Below are 20,567 nucleotides of genomic sequence, written 5' to 3' on the forward strand. Positions count from 1 at the left end.
TAATGTCTCCACAACGAACTAGAGTTCTTTGGTTTTTTGGCCCCGACGCGCCCATTATTTCTATCATGAGGGTTTTTTTTTTAAAACAACCAATTTGTTTTGCTAATTACAGACACTAAATAGCTGATCATAGTATATTTTTTATAAATGAATGGTACTGTTTAGTTTATTTTGTTGGTTAATTTCAGCCGCTTGAAATGATTATGTCGACACCGATGCTTACGTTTTTTTTGAGGGGCTAAATGTGTCTAAAATAAAGCGCCATGCAATTATGCTAGCTTTAGATTTAAACATGTTACAGTTAGGAGTTAGAAGTTATGCAAAAGTAATTAGCAAGATGTGGGATGCTTGCATTTCGCTAATAACCCCCACACCTGAAAGTCTCCAACATATACTTAAATTTCTAAAAAAAGGCAACATAATACATCTGCTGTAAACACTCTTTCGTAATACAACTAGCACACTGTTTTGCAAATAATGTTGTAACCCAATACTCAAGTAAATACTAAAGAAGTCCGGCTGGAAGCCCCAGTAGCTATAGCCGATATATATTGTAGCATAAGTTTAAAACTTTTGTATACTATGTACAAATAAATAAATAAATAAGTATATCTCAGCTTACATGCAAACATATGTACCTTTCCGATGAGTTTGCGAGCTCCCAGAATCCAGTAAAGCTGACGGAGATTGGCAAACGTTGCATCAACTCCAGTGTGAAGATGGGAGACATGAAAGTGTAGAAGACGTAGTCCACCTAGTAACGAATCCTCGGGTATCCGAATAGGGTGCTTGGCATTGAAGTTAAGCGCAGATTGCTCGATTCTCCCACCAATTCGCAATATTCCAAAATCAACCTGGAAGGGAGAGAACCGGATTAGATGCGATTTAGGGTTAAGATGGCGTCGATTCTTTAGCTGGGAATATTCACTGGCAAAGAATTTCTGTTACACATGTCGGCCAGCAGGTCTTCAGACGTGAGGAATGGTGAAGAATTCCTTTGATGCAATCGAAGAGTGTGAATGAAGCGATAACAATAACTAGATATCCTTATAAGACGCATCCGGGTTAAGTATTTGTGTACGAGTAACTCGTTGATACTTTCGCCAGGAAAGTTATGTAGAGTAGTGGGCTTTACTGTTCGATCCTACGTGTTGACTTCGAAACTTGGAGATACGTTGGCCACTCGGTGTACCCAGCCAAGACGGACCTTTCCACCACAGTCGCTGCTCCAGAAGCTTTGACGGATGAAGTCCTCGAGAAGCACAATCAGCAAGATTGTCTTCCGTGCGAACATGGTTCCAGTAGTTGCGGGGAAAGTCGCTCAGGATCTCAGCCGTTCGGTTGAAGACGTAGGTGTTCCAACGTCGAGGGGGAGCTGAAAGCTAGTGTTGCACAATTTCTGAATGTGTCCAGTAGCTGAAAAGAGGAATTGTTAGTGACGTTGTAACAAGAGTAAGCAATCAAAAGAGAGAAGTAAGGCAGCATTTAGCTCCAAACGTGGAATCGATCAAGAGTTCTCTTTTCGCCAGAGAAATGGTCGCATCGAAGTCCTTTAGATTGATATACAGGACGTCTTTTCTTGGATTCCATGGGATACCAAGAATTTTGACTGGTGAATCCACGGCTGATTTGTTGAGGATCTGGATAGACAATGATTTTAGAAGACGCCAACTATTGGATCTCCATTTGCGTAGTTTAAATTTGCCTTTACCTAAGAGTCCAATAAGCTCCTCCTTTACAATCATAAGGTCATCGGCTGCTACTGGATACCCTTGGCGGTGATCGTCGGCGAGTTGCTTTAGAACTCGAACAGCCAGAAAAGTGGACGGTGCCAAACCGTAGGTCACCGTAAGTAGGCGAAAGTGAATCAGAGGTTCATTCTCAATATTGCGCCAAACAATGCGCTGAAAATTGGTTTTCGGCTTGAAGAATTGAATTCCGCGAAACATCTTCTCGATGTAGACAAACGTTAAGAACGGCGTTGAATATGAAGTCTGTCATTGAGCGATACTCCAGAGCTGTCTTTTCCAGATCCATCAAAAACAACAATGGTAGTCACGCTGTCCAGTTTGATGACAGCGTTTTTGCGGCAAATAGAAGCAAGTATCTGGGGACTCTTCAGCCAGAGGCGATCTTAGTTGCTCCATATGTCCACGTTGCACTTTGTCGTCTAGGAAAGCTTCGTACTGCTGCTTCAATTCTGGAGACCGACGAAATTTGCGTTCCAGCGAGAACAAGCGATTGATGGCCTGTGGCAAGGTCGATTCAATAGGCGGTGCCGTCTCTTAGAAAGAGTACTCGACGACATAAACCCCTTCCGTCGAGCGCTTATGGGTGACAGCAATATGACGCTCTGTAGGATCGTTAGCGTCCAAGAGAGCCTGGTTGGATTGAATGCTGTCCATCTCTATGAATAAATTGTGTCTAGTTCTGCCTGATGAGTAACAGCAGTAGTATGGTGATCATCGCAGGCGGAATAAAAACCTTCAATAAACCAACCAAAAACAGTATTGAGTGCGATAGGAAAGTCGTTACCAAAGTATTTCTGTTCTTCTGTGTATTGAGACCAGAGCTGATCCGATCCAACGATGACATCGACTGCTCCTGGTGGGCAGAACGTTGGGTCTGCCAAAGGAAGCTCGCAGATTTGCTTCCACGTAGAAGATTAGGTGTCTATAACTTGGGCTGGGAGTAAGGACATCAGCGAGTTGAGTATACAGGAGACCAATTCAAGGGATTGGCCCGAATGACGAGAGAGCAGCTTGATATGTGCGCGTCCTCGGTCAACACCCGCGCTATCGGCGGCGACAGCGAGAATCCGACGCACGCCTATTCGCTGATGCCAAGGTTATTGTAGATCCAGTGTCCAAGAGCAGCCTACAGGTTGAAGTATTGCCCCAGTCGTCGATGACGTCAGCAAGGATGGTTGGGAACAGAGTCTAAGAACCTGCCGCCGGAATATTCTTCAGGGTATGGTGGGTAAAGTTGTTTTCTGCGGTAGGCTCGCTCCCCACGTGACGACCTTCACGAGCCAGCGTTTGATTGTGGCCAATTGTAGATCCCGCGCGTGAGACTGATGGTCGATCACGGATATCAAGACTCGCTGTGTCAAAGTAGTTTCCATTAACCAAAGTATGATGCTTGCGGCGGCAGATCCGACGAGTATGCCGCGAGGTACAGTTGCCCACCATATGAGCTGGAAACTTTGAAGAATTCCCGTCGAGATGCAATGTCGAGTGCGATGAACTGATGACACTTAAATAGTTGGTGATGTGCACGATGTGCACTTTGCTCTTCCCGTCAGGGATGTGTGTCGTCTGCGTGGTGCGTTGTAGCTGCGCATCGAGCTTGGATTCGTCGCGCTAAGTTAATAAGTCTTTAACGTATCGCAGCGTGATGTGAGAAATTTCCGAAATCGGTGGATGGTCACACCTTTTTCCTCAGATTCTGTGCATTTACCCAATCTTGGCGGGTATTGCTATCGTTATCGCTATAATTTTGTAAGCCATATGAAAATTAGCCACGGATCCCGCTCCTCACAGTTTAAAGCTCGATAACCACAAATAACTTCGTCTGCACCATCGGCAAACTTACCCAATGTGCCGATATTTGAATATATTGCAGTTGGAAGGGTCATAAAACTGATTTCCGATAGTTTTCATTAGTAACTGTAATATGTTTTACTAATGCGAGCGCTTATTGGGCAAGGTTCGATTTTAAATAGTGAAATAGTTGCCGATCCGTCAGGCTCGAGAATTGGAAGCAATCGATCCAATAAACAAACATGTCCGAAAAAGATTAAGATTTAAACAAGTTACAGTTAGGAGTTAGAAGTTGCTTCAATAAGAGATCCGCATCTTAAATCTCTGTGGATGTGTCACATTTCGCATTTTGCCTCTGAGGTCTTTAGTCTCTGAGCCATATTTAAACCCATTTGACCACTTTATTTGTCCAATCCTCGACCAGAGACCGTTGAGCAGTTCAGTTGATTAGCGGTAATCAGATCAAATCAAGTCAGTCGGTGGCCTTTTCCACTCGTCGTTAACCCTCGCCATTTCCACTCGAAGCCCCTCCCGTTAAACATATCCAATCTTTTTCGGCGTAGCAAGAGCCATCGACCAATTTTGGGGGTAAGGAAACAAAATGAAAATCGTTTGTCACACTCGCCGGCACACCCACTCGCATGCACATATGCCACTTATTTATTTCGCATTACGCATTATTCAGATCAAAATTTCTCAGCTGACAGTAGGCACTTCGTCCTCCCATCCTTATCCTCATCCTTATCCTTTTCCTTGTCCTTGTCCTCACCCCGTTCCCTTTCTATGAACCCGATTCCTCCTACCACCCAGTAATTGTAAGTTGACTTTTGCTGTGCTTGGCAAAAAGCGCTCGTGCGCCGGAGATGGCGGAGGAAAAAGGGGGCCACAACCCTTCAATCAATCACCAGTGCTGACAGTTACGCAAATATCAATCAAAAAATAAATCGGATGTTGTATGTAGAAACTTGTTTGGCCAGGTGGGGGTGGCAGCCACCGCAGACAGAGCTCGCAACTTGCGTTGGATTAGTGGAAGCCGATGAGGGGAGCAGTTCCTTTGACACGTGGTTGCACCAGTCACCGCTGTCCCTTATCTCCTATACCCTCCAATCCTCCCCAATCCTCCTCCTACCCTTCGGCCTTGGAGAGGGGCTGCTGGGTGGTGGCTTTCAGGCGACGTTGCCCTTTGTTTTGCCGTCTTTTTTGGTCGTGCAACATATAATTGCCTCGTCTGCGAGTGTCAACCCGCTAAGCCGCAGTCAACACACAAATCACACGTGAAGCAAATAATTCGCACCATGGCTCTTTCGTTTTAGATCCCAACTCGGATTCGGTGTCCCCAAGTGAGTCACTCCCAATGAATATGCATATCTACGTTAGTCTTTAAGTTAAGAGACACTCTACTTTTGGACTTATTAGCTTAAGAGATATGCTGTATATCGTAATAATGTGGCTTTATAGTTATTTCTTTATAGTTCCCGAGATCACAGTGTTTATACAGACGGACCGACATGACCAGATCGTCTAAAGTTCCTGATCACGAATATATCGCAAACGATGTATTCACACTTTATCGAATAAAGTAAACTACTACTTACCTCACAAGTCCTGATGTGCTTTGTCTGGAAAATGAATAGCAAATTGTTAACTATAAACGTTTCGCAGAATCTCTCAAGTTGAAAAATACCCTGGTAGCATTTCATAATTGCATATTAAATGATTTTAGCAGAAACAAATGTTTCCCCATCTCCCAGCTTACATGTGGCCTCAAAATAAGGAGAAGAGCAACCATGGTGATATGTTCCACAAGCGAAATGATTCTTTATTCTTAATAAACACAATCTATTGCCGTCCGCATACGTAGTGACGAAGCACGCTGCGGATGACAAAGGAGAGCTTCATGCCCCTACATAAAACATGATCAAATGTCTCCTTTAGTGCGTTGCAAGCTTCTAGCTAAAAATGCAAGGCTACAAATGTATAGGAAACACAATGGATGGAAACCAATGCTAGAATGTGTAAGTCGAACATAAAGTATGTGGGATCCGTGCTAACGAGACGTGCCATAAAATCGATTTTACCGGGAAAGGATTATTGACCCGTAATTGGTTCGTTCCGACTGCAAGGGTACGTACGTACGTATGTATGCATGTATGTATGTATATACCCTCCGTAGTTGGAGTGCTAGAAAAATACTCGCTCACCTCAAAATGCCACCTGAATGGGCGAATGACGTGGCAAAGCTCTGGCCAAGGACAGAATGCTCCCTGGCTTTTTAACTTGTTTCGTCTTCTGGCAAAGCGTTGCCTCATTATGGCCAAATGAATGCGCCGCGCTTGCCAACGAGCAACGGCAGCAACAACTGCTGCAGCAACAACGGCAACATCAACAAAAGCTGCCGCCACAAAGCCAAAGGCAGTGCAACTTTTTCTAGCCGCCTTTGAGGGACCTTCTGCTTCAGCTTCTGCCTTTAGCTTCTGCTTCAGCTTCAGCTTCTGCTTTTGCTTTTGCGGCCAAGTGCTAATTTATGCGGTTAGTTTGTCGACCGGCCGGCCAGCAATGTTCTGTCGGGATCTGTGGCCCCTAATTGGCTTAATGCTGGCCACAATTAATTTTTCAGCCAGTTCTCGCAGTGTTCGCTGCAAGCAAGGGGGAGTCCTTTAAAGTGGCGCCACCTAGGTGTCAACACGACGGCAGCACATTGAGCTGACATGTTGCATGAAATATGTAGGAGGATCGGACAGGCGGAGGAGCACGTGTGCGGGGCAGGCGACTCCTTTCCTTTTTTGTTCTCCGTGCTACGGGATGCTCCACATCGAAGGACCCCGGCGAGCATCTGAATAATTTATGTAACAATTGCGACACTTTTTTCTAGACGGACTTACGTATCTACAAGTTTAATGGCATTGTTGCTTTGGGCCGAGGCCCAAACGTGTCGTAAAAGTAAATAGAGCAAATGTAAATGTATTGCAGGATACGTTCGCAGTGGGACTGGGATTGCGATTCGAAGCTGTGGAGCTGCAAGTGCAGAAGTGATGGCCGGGATGTGTTTCAGCGAGATTCCCGCTTTTCGGGCTAAGTGAATGAAATATGGAGGCCTAATAAAATTTTTATGAAATAAAAGTGATGACTTTCACTTTCGCCTTTTCTGTCGCCTTTGTTGCCAGCGGAGAAAGTGCCCCGGCAGTATGATGAATCTGTATCTGTGTGTGTGGGTAAGTGAGCCTGTCAGTGCGCGCGAGTGTGTGTGATGTGAGGATATGTGCGGAGTGTCCTGTTGCATGTGTGTGTGTGTGTTTGGGGGGTGGTATACTTGTTGCTTTCGCCGGATTCACAGGCGACCTTCGCGTAATTCACAGCAACAAAAGGCGTGCAATCAAAATGCCAAAAAGAATATTTGTTATTTACATAACACACTCGGATCCGCCGGCAGAGCTGTTAACCTGAGGGACGCGTTCCCCTTGCGACTGGGAAACCTTTCCGGTTTCGTTGGAAAGCAATTGATGGCTGTCCCGATGGGTAACGATTTGCAGACGACACGAGGGTGCGGAATTTCGGATGAATGTTCGCAAATATAGGTATTGCAATAGGCTTTTATTTAAATTATCGTGACGCTAAATATCAAATCGTTAATTTCCAAATATATTCTTCTTTTCTTAATTAGCCAAGACAGCTAGCATTGAAAAATTGAAAGGAACTCGCATAAGGTTGCGATATCCTGGAAGTGGTGGGTGTATCAGGATAACAATACAGAATAGAGTTTGGCCATTAAATCCGAGTGGAATGAATGGTGCAACAAAGTCGCCACACACACAGGCAGCTTAAACAACAATTTCCCCATTTGCCATTAAATACGCTTTAATTTTTGTTTGGCTTTTTGCGCTTTCGCCTTTCTGTTGGCCTTATTTGCACCCAAGTTGCATGTTGCTGCTGTTGCCTGCCCCATTTTTGGTATGCAATAAATTGCGCCACTTGAGCAAAGTTAATAAAGTTACAAATAGTTTAAATATTTATTTACAGTTTTTTGGCTTGGCCAACAATTTGTGCAACGCTATTCAGTTCATTGTAGTTTGCCGCAGTTGTTGCCGTTGTTGCTGCCACGTTGCTTACGTGACATTGCCAACAAGCCGCAGTGCGCGGATCGTTGAGGGGAATGTGAAAGTGGAAGTGGAAGTGGAAGTGAGAGCCACAAGCGTGTTGGTCTACGCGGCACAGGATATACCCTTTCAGAGGGCCATTACGGACTTAAAACCCTGACTTTTCCCAATTAAAATTTTTGTGCTCTCAAACAAACGTGGCAACACGCCCTTTTACGCAATGATAACGCTATAGAATGCGATTTTTAATTTTACAATTGATTACCTAAATACTGAAGCTCTGATTAATATTGGGAATGCATTGCGAAGCCATTTAAGACCTGTATAGTTTGATGAAATGTAATCTACAAATTTCGAATTCCTCGCAAACTCAAGCAAAATCTTCAAAACGCCACTCAAAGCAACCAACTCCAACAAGACAACAATTTGAGCTGCAAATTGAATTAGCTGTTCATTAGAGCTAAGTATTAAGTGCGGAGTACACCAGATGTGATATTTAGTATTCTATGCCACTTGAGCTATGCTTGCAGCTAGCTATAAAATTTAATTTGAGCTTTCAAATGAAATATTTATATATTTTTCGATGGCCAGTGCAACGGTGTGGTAACCTAGCCCAGCTGGATGCCCTGCATCCTGCATCGATGGAGAACAACAGAACGTATTCGCCATAGTTGATTCCCTTGACCGAGCGAAACTCAAAAAGCGTGAGGAATTTTCTGGACCAGGAATCTCTGGTCCAAAGGTCTCTTCACCCCTTTTGTGCTAGCCCCCCTTGGAAAAGCGCTCAAATGAAGTTTCAGGTGTGTCATTTCGGCTGGGGAAGGATGTGCCAAAGGAGGCAGGATGTGGTGGAGATGGTCAGTGGCCGCCCGAGGACATGCGTAATTAGCCAGAAACATCATTTCCATATGGCCAGAGATTTTAGATAAGTCTTTTCCATGACCAACATCAAAGCGAGCTAATTTATGATACGGCCGAAATCCCCCAACTTCCTTGGAAAAGGGGTAGCACACCTGATTTCCCGAGGGTGGATTCACTCTTTTAAACTTTATTAAATACATTTAAAAGCGATCATAAAACATTAGCATGAGTTCGCTGATTTTGGACATACTTCATCTAGGGCGGGAACGATTTTCAAGACCAGGGCGCACTGACAATCCATTGCAATCTGAAATATGGGGATGCGTCTTTAAGTAGCATATCCAGACCAGGGCACACCCCCCATTTCCAAACACGCCCACTTTTCGCATCGTGAAACACTTGTGGGTGTATTTATTGATCCATCCTCGTAAAGGGAAATTCGCTTTCCGAGTTGCTGACAGCAATATGAGGTTGTGGCTGCCATGGCTACAATTCAGTTTAGTCTGAGTTTTCAGATTGCTATCCACGAATGAATTAGCTGGGTATTTCCCCCAGAAACCGAAACAGAAACAGATACAGAAACTGAAACTGAAACTGAATCAAAGCCTGTAGTTTTTGGTGGTGTTGCTGGTTTCCAGCTCGGCACTTAAAGTGGAAAATGCATCGAGGAGTCAAAGGGAGGTCAGCTACTCGCACTCACTCTGCAACTCTCTCTTTGTAAGCTACATATATAACATATTTCTAAATAGTTTTTTAGAAAGATGAAAAATCATATAAAGCAATGGGAGTCATTTCCGCTTGGCTCACAGCTGGCTCCAGCAGCTGATTTACTAAGGCAAAACTAATACGATGTAGACGCCCCCAAGAGTACACTCACGAAAACTAGATGGCGCTTTATATACTTGAATGCGTACGTTTTCAACGACTCCAGTTTCTTTTTTTCCAGTTCATGCTTTATGATCTATATGATTTAGTTTATTAGCATTTTTTGTGTAATATATATATATATATATATATATTATAATGAAATTAACACATTCTTAATACTTAATTTCTTGTACGTAAATTGAAGTCGTGGTAAAATTTGCAGATCCTTTGGGAATTTTATGGCGCTAAGAAGGTGCAGTGTACTTTCCGGCTCAAACACGAGCAACGCTTCATAAATCTCGGTATTAAAAATTGAAAGTCCTGGCGAGGAACGAGCGGTGGCAGTAAGAGGTCCTGGAGGCGAGAACAAGAGTGACCATTTCATGCACACCCACACACAAAGTCGCACACCCGCACATCATATATTACCAGCTCGTTGGGCAGGCGGAGCAGGGGTGGGTGGGGCACTTTGCCCGCTGTGAGATATGGTATGTGCAACGATATTTTACAATATAATTATGTCAACTACAGAGCATGACGACAAAATCTCCGACGAGCTCTCAACTTCAACAATACTTTATGTGTGCGTCTGCCCGGCTCGCCGCCGTCCCTGCCAACCCCCAACCCCCCTTCCCTTTGGTCGTTGATCCTGGCGAACTCGGGTTGAGAAGGGGGAGCAGGGAGCTTCGAAGCGGACGGCTTTGAAGCCGCTGGCGCCAGCATATGAAATGATGTCACCCGTCGGGATTACAAGCGGGCTTTGAGATTTCACTTCCAGCCGAAGCTCCACACTGCACGCCAGCCATTCGTATGCCCCTCATCTCTCTCTCTCTCTCTCTCTCTCCTTGCCACTCTAGCCGTCTCTTTCGGCGGCATTCGAATTTTGCAGACTTTGCACTTTTGATTTGCCTTTGGCTTTTCACCGCATCCCGGCTGGCAATGATATTGACTCGGCGCGATGGCTGTAAGCGCCATAAATAAAAGGCAATGCAGGCTCTTTATCGTACTTGCATTGTTTGAGAGCATTCTTTAGCGAAATTATTAATAAATCGACAGCGGAATTCGCAAAGCCGGAAAGGCAAGCGATGCATAAGCTGCATAAAGCGTGATCCGAGGCTAAATTCCAGTATGTTCAATGAACATTTTTATTAAAGATCACACATAACAGTCCATTAATAGTAAAATGCGATCATATTGCCATGCTTATCTGTAGAGGCAATTTCACCGAAGGCACCATACAAACCACAACCAAAGTCTAGTCTTTGAAGTTTTCATTTATTACATTTTAGGTAAAATGTATATCTCATGTCTCAACTTTGTAGGTATTATAATTTCGGAGATCACAGCGTTCCTACGGACGGATGGACGGACGGACCAGCTGTGCAGCATTATCTTCGTTATCTAGACAGAGAAGCTGAGTGTGCATCTAATATATCCCCCATCCCCCTTCCAGGACTAACTCTCTTCCTAGTTCTCCCGCGCAATTTAGTTGCTTATTAACACTGGCTTTCGTAACATTTGCATGCGCGCATCGATGGAGAATCTCGTTCGCTAAAATAAATAAACAATAATCGTTAATAATCACAACATAAAAATCAATCGCCTTTTCATTTTATTGCTCCAAACCACCAAATAAGCATATTTATTATAATTATAAATATTATTATTTTTATTTGGGAAAAGGTTAACAGAAATCGCGTATACTACGTGTCCTGCAAATGTTGCCCTTGGATTAAATGCTTGAGGAGCATTAAGAACAGCATTTGACATTCCTTCTCCTTCCGTGCAATCTACATGTTCACGTCCTGTATTTCCTCATCGTTGCGCTGGATCTCCTCGCTGTAGGATTGCCCTGAAGGATTGTAAGTAGGCGGATTCATCGTACTCGCTACACTCGGCTGCTCAGGATCCTCCGTCACCAAGAAGTCTTTGCCTCCAGTTGGGCCTGCATTTTCTTTGAAATTAAGAAAGCTCAAATATACAAAGTGTGGAAAATATTGCCATATTTATATCATTTGAGCAATGTGATCAATCTCAAAACTTGTCTCTCAGTTAAAAGACTAATTGTTTATTTTATATTAGAAAGACATTATTATTTTGTATATTTTATAGGTCTCTTCTCCATAATAAGACACGCCAGGATAACAAACCAAACCAATTTGGATCTAACAAAAAAAGGCAAAACAGAGAATATGCTAATTAACGAACCATTTCGATCAAAGACACTAGAATGTCAGGATGTCACGCCTTACGATATTTTTGCACCCGATATTTTTGAGCTGGTTCCAGGCTCCAACGAATTTTTGTTCAAGATCCAGAGAGCGGAGAGCTTTACAGCCAGCAGCTCTCTTCTACGCATACAGTGAAAGCCGACAACTGTATGTGTGCTCACGTATGCTCATGCTCTGTAAATTTGACACAATATATGCGCTTCACTTTACAAGTTCTTAGACTTTAAATCTTTATTATTTTTGATCAATTGGCACCATGTAAAATGTTCTCGTTTTGCATTGCCTTAACGTTATAATTATTTGAATATAGCATAGAAATACTAATAGCCGAATCTATGTTTACAATATCAGAAACAAATTTTTAAAAATTACTTTATAATAGAACAATTGTCATTAGAGTAAGAAAGTCGTAAGAGTAGAAATAAGTTATTCTAATTATATTCTAGAATTCAGTGAAGAAAGAGTAGTCTATTGCATACTCTCTCCGTCTGTTAAATTAGTCTGTACATGTCCTTTATAGCCTCATCGACGCTTTGGCGCTCCTTTCTCCTTTCTGTCGGTTCCCCCAACTCCCACCTTTTCCGTTACACGGGAATTTGGTTCCTTGAAAATCCTGTCGTTGTCATCGATGTATTCAGGATCAGGATGGATATTAAAGACGACCTCGGTTGTCGAGAGAGTGTATCAGTGTATCCCTTTATTCTACGGGTATGAAAATAAAAGAGCCCAGCAGAGTCATCTACCATGCCAGATGATCTTTAATTATTTGAAAGATTCGATTGACGCTTGTAATATTTTATACCCGCACCGAATTTGGAAGTAACAAGAAAATGCAAAAGATAAAATTTGCTAATTAAAGCTCCAATTCAGATCAGATGGTCATAATATATTTATGCGTCAACACTAAGACCATTCAATAATTCATAGTTATTTTGGGAGTAGGTTCACAGAAATCGCATATACTACTTCTTCTGCAAATGTAGATTTTTTTCTATTTCAACTCCGATTATATTCAGGAGACGATTGAATAACTGCCTATTACATTCGTCCTCATTCAGGGCAATCATCTCTTCCAGGTGTTTTATGTCCTCATCGATGCGCCCGCTCACTGTTCTAAAGTATTCTTCCTCGGCCTCTGCGGACTGCGAACCCTCCTTCTGGGTGGTCGATTCCTTCTGGGTGGTCGATTCCTCCTGGGTGGGCGATTCCTTCTGGGTGGTCGATTCCTCCTGGGTGGGCGATTCCTTCTGGGTGGGCGATTCCTTCTGGGTATTCGATTCCTTCTGGGTGGGCGACTCACTCGACTGATCAGGATCGTCCTCCAACAAGAAGTCCTTGTTTCCAGTTTGGGTTGCATCCTCTTTCAATTTCTCTGCCAATTTTTGTATATATTATAGAGTCAAAAGCGTTCTCTCCATAGTAAAAAGCGCCAGGATAATAAAGCAAACCAATTTGAATGTAAACAAAAAGGAAAAGAGAGAATGTGCTAATTCGAACCATTTAGGAATGCCCATAATATTTATTTATGCGCTAACACTAAGACCATTCGATAACATAGTGTGACCATAATACATTGGTATTTTGGGAAAAATTCAAAATGGCTTGCACTATGCATAACTTGTATCAGGACTGGGCATCAACGGAGGTGTGCAACTCCAGCAATTGCCGTGCTTGCGAATCTAAGCACCACACTTGGCCTCGCCTTCACCACATGAAGGATCACAGCCTGGAGAAACGTTTGATTCTGACTCACATCATGCCGTAGAACCCTCAGCATTGCAATAAAACATCTGCTGCTATTCTTGCCCAGAATCTTGGTAATGATGTTGCGCACTAGCCACTGCCACCGTATTAGTGAGGAACCGTCCAGGAATCTTCGATCCATGCCGTGCTCTGTTCGATTGTGGATCTCAACTGCACCTTCTAACATCGCGATTCGTAAATCAGCTTCATCTTAAGATGGCGGGAGCTTGAGACAGATGGTTCGTCAGTAGATACATTACTCCAATAGCCTCCAATATTATTGAAAGTCAGTCGTGCTTAAGCATTGACACTTGCAGCTGGAACATAACCCAAAACCTTAAACTCGTGGACCCAGAGTTTCGTCGTTCTCAACGCATAGATTTACTGATTGGAGCCAGTCTCTTCTACGAACTGCTGTGCGTCGACCAAGCCAAGCTTCTGTCGGGATTGCCGCTAATGCAACAGACTCAGTTAGGCTGGGTTGTTTCTGGAGGTTGCAGTCGTTCAGATGTCACGGAATCCATAGCTGCTGGGTCACCTAGAACATAAACTTAGAAGCCTTTGCCCGCACACTAAAGGATCAGGACAGTCTAGCATTCTAGCAGCCTAGCTCGTGTGCCTCGCTTGAACCCTTTGTTGACCCAGATGGCCTTCATCGAGTTTTTGGTCAACTGGAGATGTCTTCGTTGGATTCAGTGACCGAAACCCAATCATCGTCCAAAAGATCATAAAGTAGCAGGATCGACGAAGCGAGAATGGAATTGAAGCTCATTAGGAATTCTGTTGAAAATCGTCTTTTCGTATAATAATAAAAATAAAAAAGCATATTAGCTCAACATCATTATTGAAGAATGTTTTATACAAACTAGCCAAGAAATGTTTTTTTTATTTATGAAATTATATGTAACTCATGTGCGCCTGAAATGTATTATTGTAGAATGGTTATACATTAGAGTACTATATATTGCAGCACTCTTGAGGATCATAGAATAGTTCTGGCGGCTCTGCTTCCCAATCATCCTCAGTCTCGATCAGGAATTGGATAGCTATCCAGCAACTTGTTGCTCTTCACTCGAAGATGAGGTCCTGAAAATCTGCAATATCATATGCCACGTTGGAATAAGTACAATGATAAGATTATCTGACCTTCATAGGGGCTTCCAAAATCAAGTGATCAGTCGAGGTCTTGGGAACTATGGAGGCCATAGACTTAGGATTAAGCAATTCTATATACGTTGACGCAAGCTTGCCACGCATAATCTTACTTCGACAATCCGCCCTAATTTTCATTCATCGTGATATGTATTGCAAATTCCTATCAATATGACCACATTATTTTTACAACGCCGACAAATCAAAAAAAAAAAAGAAAACAAACACGTCTGAAACATTAAAATTTATTTAAATTTTCTCGTTTCTTGCCAACTTTATCGATATGCCGCGAAATATTGGAATCTTGTCTTAGCTTAACTCCCACCAGCTGAGAAAAGGGAATCTGTTACTCGATTTGTTCGTTTCCAGCGTTATCAATTCTTTCCTAATTGAAAAACAACAGAGCTCAATTCATCCGCAGACTGAAAAAATAAAATTCAGGTAGAGAATCGCTACCTTCTGTCTGTTACATACTTTTCAACGAATCTAGTATACTCTTTACTACGAAAAATATTGTTTACAAATTAATCGCTTGTCAAAACCGAACTCACGTCGAATCCACTTGGCAACCACAACCGAATCGATACTATATAACCATTATGTAACCACGGCAGTCTGCTGATTAATCATATTATTATGTAACAGTATTATAATGTACTATTTGACAATACATAGGCAATTTGATTGTAGTAAATCCTAATTATTACCTAATTTTCGGGCGCCAACTGTCAAGGATATTTTCACCTGCTGCCCTCCCCTTCGCCCTCTCAGCCCAGCAGCAGTGAAAAATTTTAATTACTTTGCCACTTTTGGCGGCTGACTTTGCGGTTAGCTGCTTAATAATCGCTCGCGATTCAAAGCCCATTCGTCTCAGGCCACCGAAGCAATCACTCACACTTGCAGGCACAAGCAGCTCACACGGTCGCACACAGACGCACACAGACAGGCAAACCACAAGTGCCGCAGAGTATGCTACACTTATTTGCAATAACTCTTTGCGGAGCCGAAGTAAGCGGCTGGGGAAACTCCCATCGCACTCCATCATCGCATTACTCATACGCCGCATGTGACCAAATATTTGCCCACTCACGCTCACATCCACAGTTGCCCACACGCACACACACACACACACACACACATGGGATTGCGAATGCCAAACAGGACCACAAACAGTCGTCCTGCCTTGCTGCTTCGGAAAGATACCGATACTTTAATGCCGGCTGTGTAGCACATCAAATTAGCGCTCCCCCTGCTGCCGACAAACAATTTGTTTGTCCAACACTCTCTTTTTCGGAGCAGAATCGAGAGTCAAGAAGATTCCATCTGCCATCTTCTGGACTTGGCCAGCTGCAGTTCACCAATGGAGGCAGCCGAGGGGCTCAGGATACGACGATGCTCAGCCAAAAGGCAAACAAATACAAATCCTATTTGCATTGTTGGCAACTATTTGGTTTGCCAGGACACTGCAAGAAATATCCCATAGCCTCATTTGTTCCACTGCAAACCATTGGTTTTAATACCCAAATCTAAGTTCTCGAGATCAGCTATGAAATATACATACATACATACATATTTATATATACTTTTGTGTACTTTAAGTGCAACCCTATAGTTGACATCTAGTACAAGAAAGGCTTACAACACTGGATTATACAATTTCAAAGTAAATCTGCAATGAATACAAAATGTGTTTGTTTTATTGTTACTTTACCTATTATAAAACTACAAAATGATTAACATATTTTCATTTTTGCTATTGCAAAACTCAGTTCGATTTATATAGAGTGTATAGACTTTCTTGGTCACTTTCTCGGTACACTTGAAAGTACCGCAGAAATTTATATACGATATATGACTTGCACCTGACATGGATTTGGACTCCATACATAGTGTAATCATTTAAATATCGTTTTACACGTTCCATTAATGCAAAAAGCGATATATATTATATATCCTTTCCATATTCCGTCAATCTTTAAGAGCTGTAATCGATTTGCGACTTTGTCCTTTTGCCCACTTCCATTCTGACCCCCTCAAGTGGAGGACCTGCACTATGACTTCATTCCACGTCCTTTGGAAAAGTACGCATTCGGAAAAGGAGAAGAGTGTCGTGGAGTAGAGTGGATTGGAGCCTGTGAGGACGGACTAGGTAAATATTAATCTAGCCAAGATGGCAAGTCTCGCAGGTTCGCGTCGTCGGCAGGAGTAAGCCAAATCAATTGCAATTACAACAAACAAACATGCAAAGGGGAATGCAGGGGCGGAATGCAAATCGAAATCAAAATGAGAATCACGTTCTGGCGCTGTGCAGTGTCTCCAGCATTTTGCGATGCCGATGTTCCTACCCGTCTATATATGTACATATATATGTATGTTCGAGTATATAGGATATAGCCGAGCCACGGAGTTTGTTTGCATTCGATTGCTTTGCTAAACATGTGCAATGAAAAATGCGTGCATAAAATGAATGACGCTTTGGGAAAGCTGAAAACTGAAAGCTGAAAACTGAAAACGGAAAACTGAAAACGAAAAACTGATAACTGAAAAGCTGGAATACTGTAATGGGGGCAGAACTGGAAATGCAAATGGAAATGGCTGAGCCAACGAAAATAACATCGACTGAAAGCTAATAAATTGCCACTCGACTGGGACTTGCGGCTGTGGGAGTTCATAAATTTGATTTGTTTCCTTCAATTTGGAGACAAGTTTCAGCAAAGGACTGGGATTATACCATACTATATTAAACATTTCTGGCTGCCAAATAAAAGAGCCACTTTGCGACCCTAAGCAACAAATATCTGCGTTCGAAAAAGGCTATTCATCTTATAGGTAAGTCTATCTAAATCGTATTCAGTATCTGTCACTACACATTTTATCGTGCTGTCTAACATTTTTTAGGGCGCTAAGAAATATATAATAAATTATTAATTAACAAGCAAATGTTGATAAGCAGATTGCCTCATTTTTCGATAAAGTGTTTTACAAATGGCAATAAAACTCAATCGCATAAATGGCTTATCACATCAGCGGGCATAAATAAAAATTATCTTTTGAAGTAGCAACAAGCCGGAAACGGAAGTAGACGTGAATTGCGTAGGCGAGGAAGAAGCGAGTTTCAGGCAACATTCATAATGCACATGTCCAAGATAAACCAAAACAGAAGACAAATGTTAGTTCATAAATTGTCAAGAAGTCGGAAAAAAAAGAGGAAATGAAAACGAAATGCCATCTCCACTCATTTTTCCCCGAAATGTCCTCTTCCTTTCTTTTTCTTTTTTGTTTCTTCTAGTCTTTTCTCGAGGAAGTAGAGCTCCAGCATTGTTGTTTAAAAAGTTTGAATACATTATAAATGTTTTATAATTAAAACGGCAGTGAGGTACAATGGAGCAAACATCTCTGCAATCTAAACTAATATTTGCTGTAAGTCGTTTCTTCTCATTTTGGATGAAGCTGAAAATAAGATGGCTGGAACTTATAGAAAAGGAGAATTATAGTTTACGAATAATTATGTTACTTTTATAGACACATTTATGCAATGAAACTTTATTGAACTTGGAATATTTCAATATCTAAAGGTGGAAATTACTTAACACTGAATGAGCTCCACGTACATAAATTTAACTAATAAATATCCTATATATTCTTACTGTTTTTTTTTTCAAATTTTGTTCAACCCTATAAGTAGCTGTCTGATTGAGCGTTGCGATGGATTTTGTTCTTCAAGAGCATAAACAAATAACACATAATTTGGTAAATAATATGCTACTTTCGTATCAAGTGTCATTATTCAAGGGCACCAGTGTAAACAGCACAGATATCGATTCGAGTGGACACATCCGCTGAACTAGGATCAGGAGTGGGAACACAGGACACTGATTCCGGGTGGAAGCCTAAGCAAATATGCAGCAGCCGTGATATCAGGTGATGGGTGACGGGTGACTGGAGTCACGGAGTCAGGCCATCAGGAATTGCTTTTATTTGTCTTCATTACACTGGCCACTCTCCAGTTGGATAGTTTTTGGGCAAAACCGGAGGGGAGCAGGAGGAGCCCAGGACCAGGACCCGTACCAAGGGCAGGAGCAGGAAATTCAAATACGCTTACAACTCGAACCACAATCAAAGTTTTTGGACCAGGCCCACACAGATGGAAGATACTCGTGCTGCTCCAAATAGCCACATTGTTTTGCTTGCCTTTCTGTTTTGTTTAGCATCTCATCTCAGCTCAGTTTTTTTGGCCTTTTGTTTATTTTTTTTTTTTTTGTTTTTTTGTTTTTCGATGTCGATTTCGATGTCGCAGGACTCTTCCGCTACTTTGACTGCTCAGATTAAGGACATGGCAGGAGGAGGTTTGTTCGGGCAAGTTTTTTGCGGCTTCGCCTTGATAATCCCACGTCCTTTGCAGGACATCAAGGGCATTAGCATGTGATATGTGTGTGCAAGTTCTTGGATTTTTCGGGGTATTTCAAATCTGTGTATAAACGGCTTTCGACCAGAGGAGCCGAAGTTTATGGAACTTGGCCAAAGATGTTGTCAGTTTAAGTTTGCTAATTAGCCGGCAAAGCGGTATCAAAGGAATTAGAGGCATTTGCGGCGATTCAGGTGATGCCGACTTAATCAAAAATTGCGAAATACATTCCCCCCCCCCCCCCCCGCCAGGCCAACCATCTTATTCATCAACTGTTGCTTTTGCCTCGACAGCGGCAGCCATAAAAGGAAAAGCTATTCGCGATTTATGCCCCGCCGTCAGCAAATGCGGGATCAGCTGAAGTGGGCCTGTCCTCGCACCCACTCCCATCTTCCGGCCAGGAAGGTCCTAAGTAAACATCCTGGACATCCCCAACATGCCCAACATCCTCAGCATCCTGGACATCCCTGAGAAAGCGCAAATATGGCCAACTTCCTCCTCCTCAGCCATTGCGCACCTTTCGCGGTAATAAGTTGAGAGTTTATTATTACATTTGCCCCGCAACCGAAAAAGTCTTCAAATAGAGCGAGTAAATCTTTTAGTATTATGCCATAATGAGATTCATCCAGTGGTATTTATAGTTAAGCGTCACTTTAGATAGATTAATTAATAATAAATAATAATATAATAATAATATCCATTAAATTATACAAAATATGCACATGCCTTAAAAATCTATAGATTCGCATGCTATTCATTCGAATACAATTTTTTGCAATACAAATTATGCAACTGTTTCAATTCTGTATGCTTCCCCATTCCATACCCTCAAATTTGAACTCATAACCATTAACAATATTCCACCTTCCCAGCTTGAAGGCTGTGTGTGAAAAGGATGCAAATCGCCGGTCGATGGCCAAATGTCAATTTACGCAGATTTTATGTTTATTTGCCCATTGATTAATGGGCGAGGACACACACGAGGTTCTCTCTCGGTCGCAGGTCTTCAATCATAAGGAGTCGCCCCTTTTTTGCGAAGGTCGCCCTGCGTCTTATTTATGCATAGAATTTATAGGCCAAGACCAGCATATTTGTGTCATTAGCCGCAAATTTTTGACCCATTTGTCATTAGAGCTGACTGCAGACGGGCAGGCCGAAGGATTTGCATAAAACAAACGGACAAGGACACGGCCATCCGTGTGTGCCGGCCATTGTGCCCTGCCAAAATGTGTGACCGACAAGATTTATCAAGTAATAACAGACATTTCGGACAACCCATAGACCCATTAGTAACACGCTGTTTGACATTGTCTGAAAATATCATTTTAATCACAGGCCGACCACACACAAGCAGCACATGGAGCACATGGAGCTGGCCATTCAGGATGCGGACTCGGCTGGCCGTGTGACTCGTGTCCTTCGTCGACATGGTCGACTGCCTTCCGACTCGCAGCTTTAAGATGTTTCATGGGTACCACACCACTACTACTGCTAATGAAACGAAATTGAGATCTTAAAGTGCACTTTGATACATGGTAACTGAAATACATATGAGGAAGTGAAATAGTCTTAAATATAATCATTTTTTGTTACCTAATATTAACAACAAACTTGGTTTGTAAGTCTACTCCGCCTACGAGGAAGTACAAATTTCGATCGCTGGCAACAGTGC

At 42.5% G+C, this 20,567-nt stretch overlaps 1 protein-coding gene across 1 annotated transcript; it reads right to left on the reverse strand.

Annotated features, from left to right (window-relative positions):
• Window positions 1-12,526: 12,526 nt before the first annotated feature.
• LOC27206404 lies at window positions 12,527-12,971 on the reverse strand (the record flags this gene model as incomplete). The annotated part of the gene is made up of 1 exon (XM_039296464.2): window positions 12,527-12,971. A coding segment is annotated over one exon (414 nt), but the record flags the coding sequence as incomplete, so codon positions are not given.
• Window positions 12,972-20,567: the final 7,596 nt, after the last annotated feature.

Source organism: Drosophila simulans, chromosome X (genome assembly GCF_016746395.2).
Source record: "Drosophila simulans strain w501 chromosome X, Prin_Dsim_3.1, whole genome shotgun sequence".
Taxonomy (NCBI): Eukaryota; Metazoa; Arthropoda; class Insecta; order Diptera; family Drosophilidae; genus Drosophila; species Drosophila simulans.